General features: G+C 47.6%; 1 protein-coding gene across 3 annotated transcripts; it reads right to left on the reverse strand.

The window, feature by feature from the left end:
• Positions 1 to 1,286: 1,286 nt before the first annotated feature.
• Positions 1,287 to 15,208, reverse strand: RNPS1 (RNA binding protein with serine rich domain 1). Of its 3 annotated transcripts, none has more exons than XM_075898998.1 (8): positions 15,052 to 15,208; positions 12,657 to 12,848; positions 12,190 to 12,345; positions 8,802 to 8,993; positions 7,078 to 7,180; positions 5,700 to 5,853; positions 4,823 to 4,964; positions 1,287 to 2,517 (listed from the first exon to the last, which is right to left on the reverse strand). In XM_075898998.1, exons 2-8 carry the CDS (start codon positions 12,725 to 12,727, stop codon positions 2,412 to 2,414), a joined length of 924 nt encoding a protein of 307 aa, XP_075755113.1. In that variant the 5' UTR covers positions 12,728 to 12,848; positions 15,052 to 15,208; the 3' UTR covers positions 1,287 to 2,411. The 3 variants fall into 3 exon arrangements, with proteins under 3 accessions (XP_075755113.1, XP_006121782.1, XP_075755114.1); XM_006121720.4 differs by lacking the exon at positions 15,052 to 15,208 and adding an exon at positions 14,541 to 14,849; XM_075898999.1 differs by lacking the exon at positions 12,657 to 12,848 and having other exon boundaries at positions 15,052 to 15,196.
• Between the last annotated feature and the right edge of the window lie 2,957 nt (positions 15,209 to 18,165).

Raw genomic sequence — 18,165 nt, forward strand, 5'->3', positions numbered from 1 at the left:
GCCTGTTTGTGCTTGTCAAGGGGAGGGGTTGATGGGCCTGCTTACCTGGGGGAGCCCCACCTGCTGAGAGGGTGCTGCAGGCCAGGCTCCCACTCCTGCATCCCCTTTTCTGCTCCCCCCCCTCCCCCTCCTCCCCCCTTACCCCGCAGACACTCACTGTTGCACGGAAACAGGAAAGAACAGGAAGCACTAGAACCCACGAAGTGGCCTTTAGCTACAGGCACTAGAGCCAAGCAGTAGCCCCCTTCAGTTAGCACGTTTTGGGCTTGCAGACGTGGGGATGGGGGGCAGCGGCACATCATCCCATATGCCCCCAAGCCTGTCTGTCTGAAGGGGGAGCTCATCCTCCAATAAATTACACCCATGCAGCTTTCCTTTGCTTGCCTGCTGTTTTCGCAGTGAAGCGTAGGAACGGAGGGTGGGGGGAAAAAGAGAGAGGTTTTCTGCAGGCTCAGAATCCCCCAGGATAACAGAGGCCAGGACCCATAGAGGAAACATTCTGACCAGGGGTTGTACGTGCACATGCCTTATGCGGATGGTTTGTAATACCAGGGCTGGATTGCCAGCAGCACACTTGCTTGTTGGCACTTGGTCAGGGCCGGAGGGAGTGCCTGGATTTCCTAGTGCGGTCTCTTCCTGCCTCTTTCCATTGCTCTCATAATGCAGTGCCTTGGAGCAGGCCATCACCCAGCATCAGGTACAGGACTCTCCCATATTGGCGTTACTCCAGAGCAGCCGCAGATCTCGCTCTCCTAGAAAGGGACTGTCAGCCATACGTTGTTTGGCTCATTTCTTGTGAATTTAGGGTTTCATGCAAAGACACTGGCCTCTCAGCTCTGTTCCCTCCTACACTGCCCCACTGGTTCTCTCTCACTTCTGCCTTGGCAGGATGCGGAGGGATGTGAAGTTATTTTCAAAAGAGGTAAGAATTCTGATTACTTCAGCGAGTGAGAGGAATATGGGTCTCACTAGACTGACCCACAGTAACAAATGTAAGAGTGGTATCAGCCTCCTTTGAAACTAGCACCCATGGGCCACGCCCTCTGGTACAACTCCCTCTGGAGGAATTGCTGCTCAAGTCCTCCAGCCTGTAGCTGAAACAGCAAGGGAGTAGAAGGGAAGAAAACATATTGCAAGTTGCACTTCCTTTATTTTCACTGTGTGAATATACTGGCCTTATGACGTAATCACTGTCATCAGGCTCAATGTAACTCCACTACTGTTCCTCTTGATCAGCCAACTGCCACTGCCAGTAAGACAAATCTCATCCTTTCCAGGATTAAATCTTCAAATTTAAAATAAAAGGAGCGCTTTTATTTGCTGCCTCAATATACAATGTACAGGGAAGGAACCAATGCATATTCTTTAATCTAAACCCTATAGGTTTATTCAATATAGTCATTCTACACAAATACAAACACATGACCTAAGATGCTACAAAGTTACAAAAAAACAATTTTATAAATTGACTGTACAATCGACTGTAAATTACTTGCTTTTTGAAAGAAGAGATTGCCCAAATAATCCAAACAGCGACAGTCTCAAACCTCCCATTTTTCATTGCAGGAAAGTGGGGGACAGAGGAGGGACCGGGGGGGGGGGGGGGGGGGGGCACTGATACTATGTTGCCAGTTTGTATCGTGTTTTCTAAAAGGTGGAAACATTTACACCACTTAGTGGAGAGTTGTGTGTGAAATTTGTACCAAAACCCTTCAAGGAAGGGCAAGGGGATCCCTAAGAGAGGGCACTCACAAAACAGTCCTTCCATTCCTGGCCTGCAGTAGACGATATGCAAGGGGATTGGCCAAAAACCATCCTTGATATTGTGCATGTCTGCAGCACCGTGCTTGTTTGTGTTAAGAGAAATGTATGCGCTCACTTGCTGGAGGATGGGGCAGAATGACAACTGAGTATTTAAGTTTGAGGCAGATGTCTGTGTTTGGGTACCACCAGTTCTGAAGATCTGCACAGGTGCTTGGAAATAGACAGAACTTCTCCACCCCCCCTTTCTCTTAATAGCAGACAGTCTTACGATTTCCAAAACAGGTCAGTGTTTAGTTGTGTCTGCACAGAACGTTAAGCCTTTGGAAATCATGGAAGAGCAGCCTGCCGATTGGGGGCACAAAGGCTACACCATCTACTTATTGGTGGCTTGTCTTGAAAACAATGAACCACATTTGCAGCCTTCAACCCAAAGCCACTTTTAATAAAGCTTTAACATTAAATGCCTGGAATTTAGAAGCTGCAAGGCATAAATTGCCCACTAGCCAGGAAACCCTCTCCTTTTCATTTGCTTCCATTGCTAGGATTCAATTTCCTCTCCCTTCCCCCTGCCCAATATAAAAAGGTACACTATTTAGTCTGGTGGGATTTAAGTTAAAAAATAAAAAGCTGTCCAGTCTTTTTTTGCTTTATCGTGAAGAGTTGGAGCTGGAGCGGCTGCGATGACGTCTTCGGCCTGGAGATCTAGATCGTGACCGTCGGCGAACAGGGGATCTGCGTCTTGGTGACCTGGACCTGCCAGAGAAAGGAGGAGAAAAGCCTCATTAGGAGACAAGGACAACAGGCTTAAGTGATTTGATACATGTCTAGTGTCTTTTATCCAGAAGGATCCCAAAACATTGTATACAAAGAGCTCTAGTGAAATGCATCCATCTCTGGGGTGGAAGGTGGCAGCTCAAGAGCACACAACTCAGCAAGAGGGAATATTTTGACCATGACAAGTCACCACAGAACAAACTGGATTTTGTTCTTTTAAATTCTCACCTAAAAGACTTTGCTTGGGTGATGCAAAGAGCACTTTGCTCTCTTTATATTTCACAGATAATCAAAGACTTAAGTTGAGCTTACTGGTATTGAACCTACGAATTCATGGAGTCTAGGTACTCCAGCACCACAGCCCCTCTGGCACAGAGCATTAAACTTGGCTCATTTTTCTTTACCATATTGCAAAACTGCCAGCATATTGTAACTTCAGAGAGGTTCTCCCTTATACAGAAAGAGGGACAGAGACTAAAGTACAGATAGAAGCCAGTAATATTAATTGACACCACAGGACCAATATTTGCATCTAATGGGAAGCACAAAACAAGATAACCATAAGAACACCCATACAGGGTCAGACCTTGAAGGGGGATAGGAAAAGGGAGGTGCTGAAGCAAAACTGTTCCAGAAACCACCATGGGCAGTAAGTAGGAACTCAAAGGTGACTCGTCTACTGGTGCATGAGATCCTCCACCCTTACAAATACCCCTGAGGGGAATCTCCAACAACAAATCACATGGCACGTGCACACCTGACATAGAATGAACATGAGCAAGCACTTGAAGAAAAAAGGATAAAGGGTTTTTATTCTTTAGGATTCACTAAAACTTAACGAGACATTCCAAAATGCAGCTGTGCTTGAAGCTCAGGATGGCAACATATTAGCTAGCATCCTCTGTTCACCCCTCAATCATCATATTGCATAGACCACTTTGTATAGCCCTTCTTGTTCTGTACAGCTGATAAGGATATCAGAGAGACCATTTAAAGAAGAACGTTAGGACAGGACTACACTACGGGGAAAAGTCGAAGCTGCCAGCGTAACAAGTCGACGTAGCTTAGGTCTACTTACTGTGGGGTCCACACCATGCTGGTCTCCGCTGACTCCCCTTACTTTTTGTGCCAATAGAGTATCAGAGTCAATGGGAGTGCAATCAAAAGTCGATTTAGTGGTCTTCAGACTGCAGCAGTGATCCCACTGGCAGTGGGGACAAGCCGTTTATTCTAACTTTACATGCTAAGAGCATAAGGGGCGTCTAACACATTGGAAAGCAATGGAGGTACGAATGAAGTCCAACTCAGCTCGAGCAGGTCTCTGCTCCCAGGGCAAGACAACAGACAGCTCACTTTGGGATGTAGAGAAAAGGTTTATATCATCACTCTCCAGAATCCCAACTCCATACTAAAGTTTCAAATTTGTATTACGTGAAGAAAAATGCAGCTTTCCCCCTTTTAATAGTTTATTTTTAAAACAGAACAGTATTTGGTGGGGGGGGGGGGATTGTTTGGTTTGGTTTTTTGGGTCAGCTGCTGCCTGACTGTCCTTCCGGCTCCAAATGAGGTAAGTAGCTAACTAGTCAGCTCATAACTTCGAAGTTCTACTGTCCAAAGATTAGGGAAGGACGGAGATTAAAGGAAGGAGGGAAAAACAAGTGCTCAAATCCAAGGGACATACGTGAGCAGAGTTTGGTGGATGGCAGATGTGCCGTGCATCTTATATTAACTAAGCTCTCTAAGCCTCTCAGGGTGTGCATACACTACTGCCTGGATCCGCAGGTAGCGACTGATCTGGGGCGAGGGCTCGATCTATTGAGCCAAGACCAACCGCTGCTCACGCTTGCGTCAACTCCAGTATTCCAACAGAATGAGAAGCACAAGAGGAGTCTTCATTCTCTCCTGATGACACGCCGCAGTGAGGACATTGTGAAAAGATGCCCTGAGGTCTGCCCCCTCAGCGATGTAATTCAAATCCACGTCCCGCAATAATGTAGACAAGCCCTCGACTTCACAAGCTGTTCTGAGCAGGACCCAGTGAAGCTCACCAATTGGGTGCCCTCCGAGTGGTAAAAGCAGCTTCTAACAGATCTTTAAGAGTGTGTGTTTCCTAGCCCGGGAGTGAAGACGATCAGTCTCCAGGTTTAATACGGCTTGCTGACATCAAGACCACGGAGGGGAAGTTTCCAGTGATGAAATCTGTGCAATGCACAAGATGCTTGGTGCCACAAATTAAACATTACCAAACCCATTTACTTACACGCTTCTACAAACTATGGCTCACCTTCTCCTCATGCGAGGGGGCGACCTACGCCACATTGGCGGCGGTGGCAGCATTCTCCTTGGGGGGCTAAAGCGCCTGGGCGGCGGCCTAGGCCGAGGTGCCAGCACAGCTGTAGCAGTGATCTCCTGACCATCAATCTGCCCTGTTTATAATTAAAAGGCAAAGTATGAGCTACACATTTCCAGGACCAGTGTGCTACTCACTGGGGATGTTGACTCTAGGGTATTGGTATAAGTGTGCAACTGTTGGAATTTGTAATGTTTACACCTTTAACACACAGCTAGCTTAAAGGAGGGCTCCCGCCTACTCTTCCCCTTCTGATAAAGAGGCAGCAAGGGGGGAGGTGTAGTCATTAGGATTAAGCGATAAGCCCAGGCTAATTGGTTAATCGTGTAACCAACTACACAATGAGATCCCTACTACACACAGTACAATTGTACCAGCTACAGACTTCCATCCTCACAAGGCTGTTGCTTTGGTATCTTTGGTGCATTTGTGATGTAGTGGTTAGGAGTAAGAATCAAGAGGCCTAGGTTCTTTTCCAAAATTTGCTTCTAACTCACCATCTCGCCTTGAGCAAATTTCATTTACAGTCAACTTAAAAATCACTTCTGATTAAAAACATGGACAGTTTAGAATTGGGGGGCAATTGATTTTGAGACAGTGCTTTCTAGGTCAGTTTAGCTGTTTCCCCGTATGATCAATTTCACAGTTTGAGAGAGTCTGTCACCCAGCAACAGAGACACAAAAGTTTTGTAAAGTGACAAAGGTTTGCCGGGCAACTCAGGGTCAATGATCCTTTGTATCAACCCTCCTACCACCCTCTATGGATTCCTATTGGCCCTGCTGGCTTCTTTGCACAACATCCAGTCCCTACCTCCATCCATGTGTTTCAGTGCCTTCTCAGCATCATCTGGATTCTCAAACTCTACATAGGCATAACCCTTGGAGAGGTGTGGATTTAGCCTGTCGACTGGCATGTCAATCATTTTAATTTTCCCATAAGTGGAAAATATTTCCATGATGTGATCCTGGAGAGAAACAGTGATTATTAAGATCGTGCCAATTCCAACATTATCAGATGGTATTGCTAGGAATGCTAAATTGGAGGCATACCCAATACAAGATCAAAAATCAATACCAACATCAAGGAAGCCAATCTTATTAACGATTGGAACATGGCTTGATGAACCGCGGCGAAAGCCGCTTGTCAGCCCTGCACTGCGCAAGAGCCGCATTGTGCATGCGCGTGCTGCTGGTAAACGGGGCGCCGGGCTGAAATCTACTCGCCACAGGCGAGTAGATTCAATAGACTGTTGAGTCCTGGATATGAATATCATTTGAATTCCCACCAGCCTGCGATGGCTGCCTCAGGATTCCCAAGACCTAGATCAGGGGTGGGCAATAATTTTTGCCTGGGGGCCACTTCACAAATTTCTGAAGTAGTCCCGGGCCACCCCGGAAGGGGCAGGGCTTAAACCGGAAAGGGTGTGGTTACTCCACCCGCTTGGCAGGCCGAATCTGGGCCCTTGTGCCCACCCCTGCCCTAGATAGAGGTCTACTCACTACCCACCTCAAAATAAGGGCCAGAGGATCTTGGCTTATCTTTCAGTCCTGAACAGTTCATGAAATCTGAAGTTTGTGTGGGAAATGGAGAAGAGAGGGGCTGCCTGGGGGGCAAACACTCAAGGCAACAGACGCAATTTCTCCTGCTTACAGTTACAATCACTTAGATAGCATCATATAGTTACATGCTTCCTCTACAAAGGCCTGAAAGGGACTGGCAAGGAGGACAGAATTGAGGACCACTTTCTGCAGATCAATCAAAGACATTCTCAGCTGGCCTCCAGTTGTGATTTTCAACATAGGGGTCAGCTCTACCGACCAAGACAAATGTAAGCCACAAAACACCCTGCTAGAGAAGCAGGAAACCAAGTCTAGGGTTTAAATCCAAATCTCCTGCTTAAGAGCAGGGGGCATTAGATCTAGGACACGGCATACATGTTTTTTTGAGAATCATCCCCTGGTATCTTGGCTTCAGCCATGTAGAAAATGATCAGGTGACACACAAGTTTCCTTACACACAGGTCTGCCAATGCACCTCAACCTTGCATATAGATAATGCAACAACTTCCAAAACAGAGACACTTAGTTGCAGCCTAGTAATAAACACGTTTCTAAAGATACTATTTAAAAAATTCAATCACTCTTCTAAAGATGTGAAAGTTCAAGACTATACCAGGGCAGGCCATTACCTTGGTCACATTTCTGGTGAGTCTCCCAACGTGCACTTTTGTAGGTCTGGGTGATGGACTCCGTCTCTTTCTTTCTTTTTCATCTCTCTTGGGTGGCTTAGACCTGAGTTGAATATCACAGAACTATCAAATCCCCTGGTAACTTACAAGCCAATCCCCATACCACAGAACATGACTTGTGAAGTATCTTTTCTGAATTGGATTTGTATCTTGTTTTGCCTCTGTGACTAATGAAGTCTCAAAATCTGCAGCAGTGGGGAGCTTAAAAATAGGCAAAACCCCTTTAATATAGATATATCCTGAATGTCAAGTCTGTTTTTCTCTGGTTTAGTTGGAGGAGCTTTTGGGGTCTAGAGCATGTGTACAGTGGTTCTCATATAGTAACTTGAGAGGGACTGGGATCTTGCTGGGTTCATAGTCAAAACTAGCAGTCACTTCCCAGACATCAAAAGCCTAACCCATCCTCTTAACCTGCTAATGTGGAAAGCCAGTTGTTTCCACCTCTACAATTACTCAGTCGCTGCAAAGATTGAAACACACTGAAAATTACTTACATCCCTGTAAACACTGACACAAAATTAACTTAGCTATTGTAATTACTCCCATTTGCAGGATCAAAGCCATAAATGGTGTGTTATGTAGGAACCATAACTTCTGATACACGTGCATACAGTGTGCAAGGGCTGGTCTACACTATGGTGGATATTCAATCTAATTACACAGCTTCAGCTACTGGAGTAATAGAGCTGGAACTGACATGCTTAGATCTACTTACTGCAGTGTGCTGATGGGAGACGCTCTCCCATCAACTCCCCTTTGTGCTGCTTGTTCTGGCAGAGTACTGAGCTGATGCATGAGTGACTGGCAGTCAATCTGATAAATCATTAGATCGACCAGATCAACCCTAATACCCGCTTGGAGCTTTTTGCACTGTTCCAATACAAACAAATAAGCTCTGAGGATGGCCTAAGGGAAATATCACTAGACCACCAAAAGCACTACACTGATTACAACAGACTGAGTGGGAGAGGCAGAGTACCTGACATACATGAGGCCTTCTGTACAGACCCCAAACTTTCATACTTTTGCGATTTATTTCCAACCCTTCCCAGCCGCCACATCTATGGGAGTATATGAAATACTGTCCCTCTATTGTTTCCTCTGTGCAGGAAAAAGCCAAACTGGCTCCAAACAATTGTTCAGTACAGACCCTCCTTGGTGGGAGATCAGCTCTGTACTCAGAATGAACTGGACTAGAGGATTTCATAGGTAGCTATGATTCTGGGACTGTATTCACAGCACTATTTTCATATTTGTACCCAAAGTGAAGAATTCTAGAGAAACAAAGAAGCAGATTCTACTCAGTTCAACTTCTACCTTCAAGAAAACACAGGATCCTTGCGATTTTCCCAGTTTCAATCCATGCTGCTCCACTGGCTCTGGCTACAAGTCCCAGAGGATGTAGAGAAATACTCGTACATGCTCTGCCTTTTGGAAATCCCCCAAAGCCAGTTATGAATGAATGAAATCTTTAAACTCCTTCCTGAAGAACAGGTAGTTAGGCTACAAGTGTAGGGGGCATCCCTGCTCAAATAGCTAGATTCTCTCTCTGGGATATGAATAAAACTGTTTTAAAACAGGGGTTACTGCTCTGTTCACACGTTTACACACTTCAAGGCAAATTCCCAGCCACCTGATAATTTAAGTGGTTGAATCAAACTCACTTGGAGCGGGAACGTCTCCTGTTGTCATGTCTGCGTCGAGAGGGGCTTGGGGATCCAGAGGAACTGCTGGAACTGGAGCTACGAGAGGTGCTGGAGCTTCCAGAGCGGCTTGATGCAGAGGAGGAACTGGAGCCACTACTGGATCCAGTGCTGGAGCTGGACCCTGAACTGGAAGTGGAGCTGGAGCGGGACCTTTGGGGCAAGAGGGGAATCAGTGCAGAAAACATGGGATGCAGCTATCCTCTCCCCTATCTCCAGGGAAGTACAAAACAAGAACTGGTGGTTGAAGTGACTATACAAAGCATACCTACTGATACAGCAAGAGGACCACCTTTTAGCATCACAATCCCAGCCACGGAGGCTTCTAATGTGGGGAACCACAAAGCAGATTTGTAGCATTTGTACAGGAGCACAACTCCCTACTACTTGGGTTATCACTGCAAAGCACTAGATGTAGGACAACCAACTGGCTACTCTGGAGCTGCATGTGGCTCGTCAAAAGGTATTATGTGCCTCCTGTCAGGAACCAACTTTGGGGGGAAAATGGCAAGTTCTCAGCACTCACAGGCAGCCCTTCTAGCTCCTACCTCTGCTGCCTCCCCCAGTGGCTCCCACCCACTGGTCACCCCCACCCTATCAGCAGCTCTCCCTCCTTCCCCAAGCCTGCTGCCCACTGTGGTCAGCTGTTTCTGCCATCAGCTGTTTTGGCACTTTGAGAAGGTTCTCGTGGGGAAGGAGCACTCAATCCCCTTCCTTCCCTACCTCCCTCCCCCCTCAACATGAAATAGCTGATTATGGTGGATAAGAGGCATTGAGAAAGGAATGAGAACCCTGCAATCAGCTGTTTTGCAGATAGGAGGCTCTGGGAGAGGCAGGATCCAGGACATGGCTCACTCAGGGGAGGTGAGCAGAAAGAGGTGAGGATGGAGCCTTGGTGAAAGGGTGGAGTGGGGGCTGGGCTAGAGGTGAACTAGGGCTCCAGTATTGCCTGGCCAGCACCTGTGTCTCCTTGAATAAAAGGACACAGTGACTAGCTGGTGTTGACATTTTTAATCAATTTTTTTCTTACGCCACCTAACAATGGAAAGAAAATGCACCAGATTAAAATTGAGGCTTCCACCTGGAGTGGGAGAATGACTACTTTTTCTTTTCACGGACTGGTAAGGGTACGTGCATCTCTGCTGGATGTGAGTATCTCAGCTCAAGTCTTCAAACCTGCAGCATCATTTTGCTTCTAGCCATACACATATAGCGAAAATTCCCAAAAGGCTCTTAACTCCTAACTGAAAACTGAAAAAAACCAGACAGACAAAGAAGCCCACTTCCTCACTAGATTTACCAACCGACTACAGACTGTAACATTAGTCTTCTGTTATGGGGCCTGACTTTCAGCTTATGCCTGGCCATACTCTGAAGATGAGTTTATAAAAATATGCCCCTCTGATGTGATTTCAATCCTGCTACCAGAAAACAAGAATCAACAGAAGAAAGTTTCTGGCCTGAAGCCTTCATGTTACACAACACAATGCAGAAACGCCGAGCTGGACAGTCTTTAGCAGTGGGAGTATTTAAGCATCACTTTGAATGAGCCGTGCACTGTACACAATAAAACTGAATTATCAGTATGTCCCCCCAACGTGTCCAACTGCTGTATGGGAAAAACGCCTCGATACTGCGCCACTAAAGGACAGAACTTGTGGACAAGAGGTCAAAACACCACTTCCCTTTACAGAAGCTCACTGCCATTGCAACGGATGAGGCTCCATCCACATGAGGGATCAGTGAATGGATTACAGGTTCAACCTCTCTAGTCCAGCACCCTCAGGACCTGACCAGTGTTGAACCAGAGAATTTGCTGGACTATTCTGTGTGTGTGTGTGGGGGGGGGGGGGGGGGGAGAGATTCAATATTGTCTAGCAGAATTATCAGCACCTTCCACTGCTCACTGGGCTCTGAGAAGACATTGAGGGGTAAATTGGAGCTAAACAGCAGCACAGAACACTGGGAGCCAGGACTGGTGGCTGTACACAAACTTTATGGAACTGCAGGAAACCTGGCCACTCATGATATGTGGACGTATGACTAAAATCATGCCAGACCATGGACGTTGCTGGACCGCAGAGCAAAGGACCAGAGAGGTTCAACCTGTAATACGGTTTTGTGTCTGACAAGAGCTTTCCCAAATTTTGTACATTTCACTGTATTATTCATAGGAGCAACTGGACTCTAAAAATCTTAAACTTGATCAAGTTATGAAACTTGTCTTGCACATTTTGAATTTCATTCACTTAAATGCACTCAGACAATTTTAAAATCTAATTGAAGAAATGGATAATGATATCCCTGCTGATGTCATTTCATTGCACAATTCTATGGCTCTTGAGAGAAATTAAAGATTATTTCCTGGATTTTTTTGCTCCTGGAACTAGTAAAATTGTTTATGGAGAAGTAAAGAATACACCCCAGACCTTACAGATCACAGGTGGGTTCTAGATCTGGCATTTCTTGCAGACATGCTGCTGCATTTGGACAAATTAAATGTGGAATTACAACAAAAATTCCAGTTGCTGTCTGATCTAGTGCAAGCAAATTTACATTCTGCAGTTATTTTGCAGACAACTACTTGAGGGAGGGTTGACACACTTTCCCTCAATGTCACCACTTCAAACTACATCACAAGAAGATGCAGCAGATCCCCTAAAAACAACTTGATTTGTGACAGTGATCAAAGATTTTAAGGATAGTTTTGAGGAAAAATTCCAAGATGTACAGTGGAGAAGACTGCAAATCAGATTTCTGATTGACCCTTTTAGTGCTGAAACTGACTGTCCTAAGTCCCCTTTAGTCACTGACAAAGCAACATTCCAGATAGAAACAACAGAACTTCTGAACAGATTTCCATCTGTCTTCTTTCAAAAGACAGAGGGGAGGGACCCTTACCTTCTGGAAATCTGTACCAAAGGATAAATACCCCAACATCAGAAGGGCAACCCTAAAAATAATCTCAATGTTTGTCTCAACCTACATTTGTGAATCTGTTTTCTCACCACTCAAACACGTGAAATCCAAACATTGATCCGTTTTGACAGAGCCATTTGAGAGGACTGATGCATGTGAGCACAACTGAACACAAACCAAACTCCAAGGGAAATGTTGAAAGCTACGACTGTCAGAAGGCCTAATAAGTAAGAGATCGAGACAAGTTATTATCGTTAACTATGCATTATATAGTTTGATAATGTTTATTATGCATTGATAATTAAAGGTGTGACTATACACACGATTATCATTACATATTACTGTGGCTCTTTGGCAATGTTCAATGGTAAATGCTGGTTCCTTCACAGGCTCAGGTTGACCACCCCTACTCTAGAGAAACCCTGATTACCTGGTACTGCTGCTACCAGTGGAAGCGCTGCGCCTTTTGCGTGTTTTGTCCCGACCTCGATCCTTTTCACTTGATTCCTTGGTGGACACTTTATCCTTGGACCTGTCCTTGGATTTGTCTTCCGTCCGATCTTTGCGCTTGGTTGGAGAGGGAGCCCTTTAAGAATAAAAGTCAAAAGAAATTATTTCACCTTAAACAAAACAACACAAGGAACTTTAACCCACCTTAGGACAACCATTATTGCAGGGGTAGAGCACTAGGATTTTTTATTATTATTAAAACAAACACAGATCACAAAATTTCATGCCACAGAAATGCTAAGGAAGAAAGTCAAAGTTGTAACTTAAGAAAATTCTCATTGTGAGACAAGAGCTATATTTCCAATTCCGCATCCTCGCTGAAAACACCCTAGTATCCTACATGTCCCCAGAGGGGTTAGGCCTAGAAAATGCAGACAGAATTATTACCTAGTGCTGGATTTTTTATTATTTTCTTTGAATCCTAGCACACTCTTCTTTTTCATTCCTGAAAACTCCATTTTCCCTTCTGAGGCGTCCCAAGCAGCACTGGATGGGCCTCACTTATCTCAAATCTCACTTCTAACTCCTTGATTCTGAGAAACGATCCCTAATCGAGTGCAATAAACTCCAAAGAGCGGCCTAGTGACAAGATAAAAGGGTTTAGAAACAAGAAATTAATGTATTGGCAAAAATAGCAAACCTACTTTTCAATAAAGGCAGCACCAGGGGGGTCAGCTAATGAGATATTGACAATATTATTTTGTACAAACAGTACTGTAGTTACTCACACTGTTACATGGCAATTAGAGCCAAACACACCTGTGCCTGCTCACACTGAGATACACACTGTCCATCCTGCTGAAGACTTGGTATGGATTTTTCAAGGTGTCAGATGACAGTTTCGTAAGAGTACAAAGGGTACAAATTAGCAAGCTGAGATGTATGGCCGGTCAGGGAAAACTTGGATTTTCCTCTGCCAGGTGTATATGTATTGTCTAACGTTCCTTGTGATAATCATCCACCCCTCAGAGGACTTCCTCTACAGCCAATTGTTGCCACAATATATGTTGGTTAGCAAAGAGTTGTTTCCCAAAACAGCACAGGGCACTGTGTCACTCTACTTTCAGTGGATGCAAACTGCATCTATTGCTTTGCCGGCCTTGGAAGCAATGGACTGAGCTGAGTAACCGAAATCGGATGCACTACTGCAAAACTGCAAACTTTGTTTGAATCTGTCTTGGTTGAAGGCCTACATGGGTCCAGATTTCACCCACTCGTATAGATCTCTTTGTACTCTTGATGCAAATAAAGGACACAAATCAACATGCCATTAATTCCTATTAAAATATCAGTCATGAGCTGAACCCTATGTGCAAGTCATAAGTACTCTTATTCCATCTATAACATAAACCCAATATTTCTTCACATTTTAACTAAATTGGAAGATTGCAGACGATTTAATAAAGGTGCCAGAAGTATGTGACCTAAGAGCCATAACAGCAATTGCTAGGTTGCTCCTCTTTAGTTTATGCAGACTGCACAGCCAACCTAAGAGTCACCATTACAGTGTTTATAAGCTGTGCACACTAGCTCTCATTCTAGTCAATTCATTAAACATTTAGAAGGTAACCAGGATGGACATTATTTGCATTTTCAAAAGTGACTATGCACTGCCAGGCCCATAAGACAGGATACATAACGCTACTAACAAAAATGAAGTTGGATAATTAGACACACTCCATAAATATTAAAAATATGAGCTGGAAATATTTGGTAATAATAAACTATGTAATTTTCTGGATTTCATATTGTTTTGTGCTTTGAATCTGCAATTATCTTGTATTGATTTTCTAGGGCAGGACAATTTATCCATTTTCTCCCTGTGCCCCCCACTCATGGAAATAAATGTACCTTCATTTAACAGAACAAAGTTTGTCTTGCTGATTTAGAATCAACACACTGACTGCAAAGGTCTACTTACTGATGAGACAAAGCTCAAATCTCAGCATAGGAGCCAAGACTACATGCCCTTTCATCCAGTTATCACCTGTGGTCAGGCTGAGACTGTTTCTAGTAAACACTCACTGGAGATAATTCCGTCAGGAACAAGTTATGTATATGACCAACACATGGATGGGATTTGCAAGCAATATGCTTCTTCCCCTATTTGCTACCAAGAAAACCTCTTCACTAATAAATGAGTGTTTCTGAAACACCTAATTTCCAAGTGAAAAACACCAGCAAGGCGCACAGGGTAATTAATGTATCAGATCAGCACGTTCCCTGTCTCACTTCCCTGCTCCAAGGAGTCGGCACTGAAGCTCTACCTACTTCAACAGCTACATTTCAGCGGTGGGGGAGGCAAACAGCTCTGCCAACGACTTCCTGTATGATCTTAGGCAAGTCTCAGTCTCAGTGTCGCTGCGCTCCAGGTCCCCCTTGGAAAAGGGCGATGACACGGCCTTATAGAAGTGCCGAGAGGGGCGCGAGCTCGTGTCCAGTCTGTATCTCAGTCTGCACAAGGCTTGGGGCAGCGCCGCGGGGTCGCTGGTGAGCACGGCGCACGCGAGGAGGAGCGGGCGGCACAGGCCAGCCGCCCACGCGGAGCTGCGGAGGGAGCGGGCGCTGCTGCAGGGGATGCCGAGGCCCAGCGGGCGGCCCAGGGCCCTGCGGCCCACCCCCAGGCTGCCTCGGCAAAGGCCCCTCCCCCAGCGCGCTGCCCGGCCCCGCCGCCATACCGGCCCCGCCGCACCAGGCCCCTCCCTCGGCGCCCGCAGACCGAGCGCGGGGCCCCCGGCGCCGGCCCCCGGCCGGATGGCGCCAGATTCCGGCCCCCACTTACATCCTCGGCGCCCGCCAGCGCTCCCGACCCGTCGCGCTCGATCGACGCGACGCCGCGCCGAGCGGGAAGCGCCCCCGGGCGGCGCACGCAGATGGCGTCACCTGCCGGGGGGAGGGGCGGGGCAAAGGGCGGATTGGTCCGTGTCGCGCGCTCCTGGGTCGGCGCAGACTGGGGGAGGGGCTGGAGTCGGGGCTGCGTGCGCCTGCGCAGACAACAGCCCGTGGCTTCCCGCCCCCGCCCAACAGCCAAAGCCAGGGCCCACGTGTCCCTCCCAGCCTGGCACCACGTCCTGCCCGCGTGGGCCCGGGGGCGGCGCCTCTGGCTTAGGCCGCTGCTCTGGAGGCCCCGGGGGCGGGGCTGGAGGCAGCAGGGCGAGGTGGGAGCGCCCCTGCCTGGGGGGGCTGGGCCCCGGGCTGCTCTCCACGTGCAGAACCGCGCAGGGTGGGACTGAGCCAGGCTGCTGCCTCGCCTGCTAAGAGAGCCCTGGCGGCGGGGGGGGGGGGGGTGCAGGATTAACCCATCAGCCCGTGTTTCCAAACTGTGACCCCCCCCCCCCGAGGGTCGTGAGCAACTGGGGGGGGGTGCGGGATCACAAAGAGCCCTGGCAAGGGGGGGGGAAATGCAGGATTAACCCATCAGCCCGTGTTTCCAAACTGTGACCCCCCCCCCCCGAGGGTCGTGAGCAACTGGGGGGGGTGCGGGATCACAAAGAGCCCTGGCAAGGGGGGGGGGGAATGCAGGATTAACCTATCAGCCCTGTTTCCAAACTGTGATCCCGCCCCCCCCCCGCCCCCGAGGGTCGTGAGCAACTGGGGGGGGTGCGGGATCACAAAGAGCCCTGGCAAGGGGGGGGGGGAATGCAGGATTAACCTATCAGCCCGTGTTTCCAAACTGTGATCCCCCCCCCCGAGGGTCGTGAGCAACTGGGGGGGGGGGGTGCGGGATCACAAAGAGCCCTCCACACAGCAAAAGCGATCTGCTTTTTGGAAAGCTAGTGTCCACGCTGTATCTCACGTTTAAGTTGTGATTACTATGGACAGTGACCACCAGGGCACCTGTGCGTTTTCCTTTTTCCTCTTCTTTCGAAACCCCCCCCCCTCCCCATCCACACACGCCTTTTTCTGAAAGAGCTCTTTTGGAAAAAGGCTTCTTGTAGAAAGAGGTTTACTGCTGTTGGAAAAACCCCTGTGGTTCCACTTTCTGTCGAAAGAATGCTATTGCAGTGTGGACATAAGTGTTAGTTTTCCGGAAAAACGACTGTTTTTCCGGAAAAACTCTGCAGAGTAGACATACCCTGGGTGCCAGGCCCATGGCTCCCATATGCATTCATTAGAGTCATATTCCAAAATAAGCAGTTACAAGACAGACTTGGGTTTCTGAACCTCCAAACAAAGCATCAAAAACATGTCTAAAGCAAGATGTCCAGGTGTTAAAAGAATCTAATACACAAGTTAAAGAAACAGCTTCTATGTATCTGGTCATAATATTAAAGTTATCCAAAAGTACAAAGTTTGATTTAAAGTCATAAAATACATATAGTACATCAGGGCTACATCTACACTGGCAGCTACTTGCGCAAGAACTGTTTGATAGCCGGGGACTATCACATAGTCGTGTAACAGCTAAGGTTTCATGCTGTCGCATGACTAGTCAGTTGCCGGATCCAGCTTCCCAGAAAAGCTGCAGTGTGGGGGGTAGCGGCCCCTGTCCGCGGGGAGCTCGGCCCCCTCTGCGGACAGGGGCTGCTGCTGCAAAGCAAGGCACGTTTGGGACCTGGCTCAGCTCTCTAGATGGAGAATTCTTCACAGAGGCATCTGACAGGAAGACAGGAAAGTAGTAGGGACGTCAATGTGTAGTCAACTATATGATTAACCAATAATCTGTCAACTGCATGCACTTCTGCCCCCCTTGCTGCCTCTGGATCAGCTCCATGGTGCTGCCGGCCCTCCTCCTCCAGAGGCAGCAGTGGTAGGGTGAGGGGAGTAAGGGAGGCTGCTGCTACACAGCTTCTGTCCCCGGCAGGCTCAACCACTCCACGGACAGAGGCTGTGCGACATCCCATGGAACAGCCTCTGTCCACAGCAGCCTGGGCCCACCGCAGGCAGAGCTGCTTTGCAGCAGCAGCCCCTGTCCGCAGAGGGGGCCGAGCTCCCCGCAGACAGGGGCTGCTACCCCCCGCACTGCAGCCTCTGCGGGGAGCAGGATCAGGTAACAGCATGAAATCTTAGCAGTTACATGACTATTCGATAGTTCCCGGCTGCAAGGTGGCAGCCAGTGCACTCCCAGCCCCACTGCCGGAGAGCTCCCTGCCACTCCACGCTGCTGCCTCTGTGAAGAATTCTCCATCTCAAGAGCTGAGCCAGGTCCCAAACCTGCCCTGCTAATCTGGGGAGCTAATGCTCGTTCCATCGCCCCCTTGCCCGTCCTCAAAACGTGCAGTGTATGGTAGATAGACCACTGTGCAGCAGTGCTGCTCTCTGCTGGCAGGGGAGACCTGTAGAATCTGATTCTCCCCTTGCTCACACCAGTGGAACTTGGGAGAGACTCCACTAAAGTAAAAGAATTTAAACCAGCACCAAGCTGCTGGAGTGAGCTCAGGCTCAGACTGGTAGCCTAGGGGAATAAAGGCTTATACATTTATCAGTTGCTGCAAACACATAAGGGAGCAGTAAACTTACCCAGATGTAAATTTTGCAGCTGGATAAGTACCCCGAAGTACCCTATCTGGGAATCTGGAATTTACCTCCTTGGATCACTACGGCTGCTAGATGACTTTAATAAAAATAGAGCCGCTGATGTTAAGTGTGCATGTCCAATAAACTTAAAAGGTCTTGCAATAAACGCCTCTGACGGACGAAAGGCAAGCTGTTGTGTTACAGCACCTTTCATCCCCAGGCCCAAAGTACTTCACAGAATATAGCTCCCAGGCCTGCAGATGGATGTGCCTGGAGGGAATTCTTACGTAGCTCTGGATGGGTACAGGGTTTGATTGCACATGCTTGATTGCATGACCAGCCCTTATCTGTTTCCAGCTGAAGTGGAGCTCTATGGGCAGCAGGGATGAACAGCCAGTGCGGGTCATGGGGCAAGGTGCATGTGGGGGTGGTTAGCTCT

Source organism: Pelodiscus sinensis, chromosome 16 (genome assembly GCF_049634645.1).
Source record: "Pelodiscus sinensis isolate JC-2024 chromosome 16, ASM4963464v1, whole genome shotgun sequence".
Classification (NCBI taxonomy): domain Eukaryota; kingdom Metazoa; phylum Chordata; order Testudines; family Trionychidae; genus Pelodiscus; species Pelodiscus sinensis.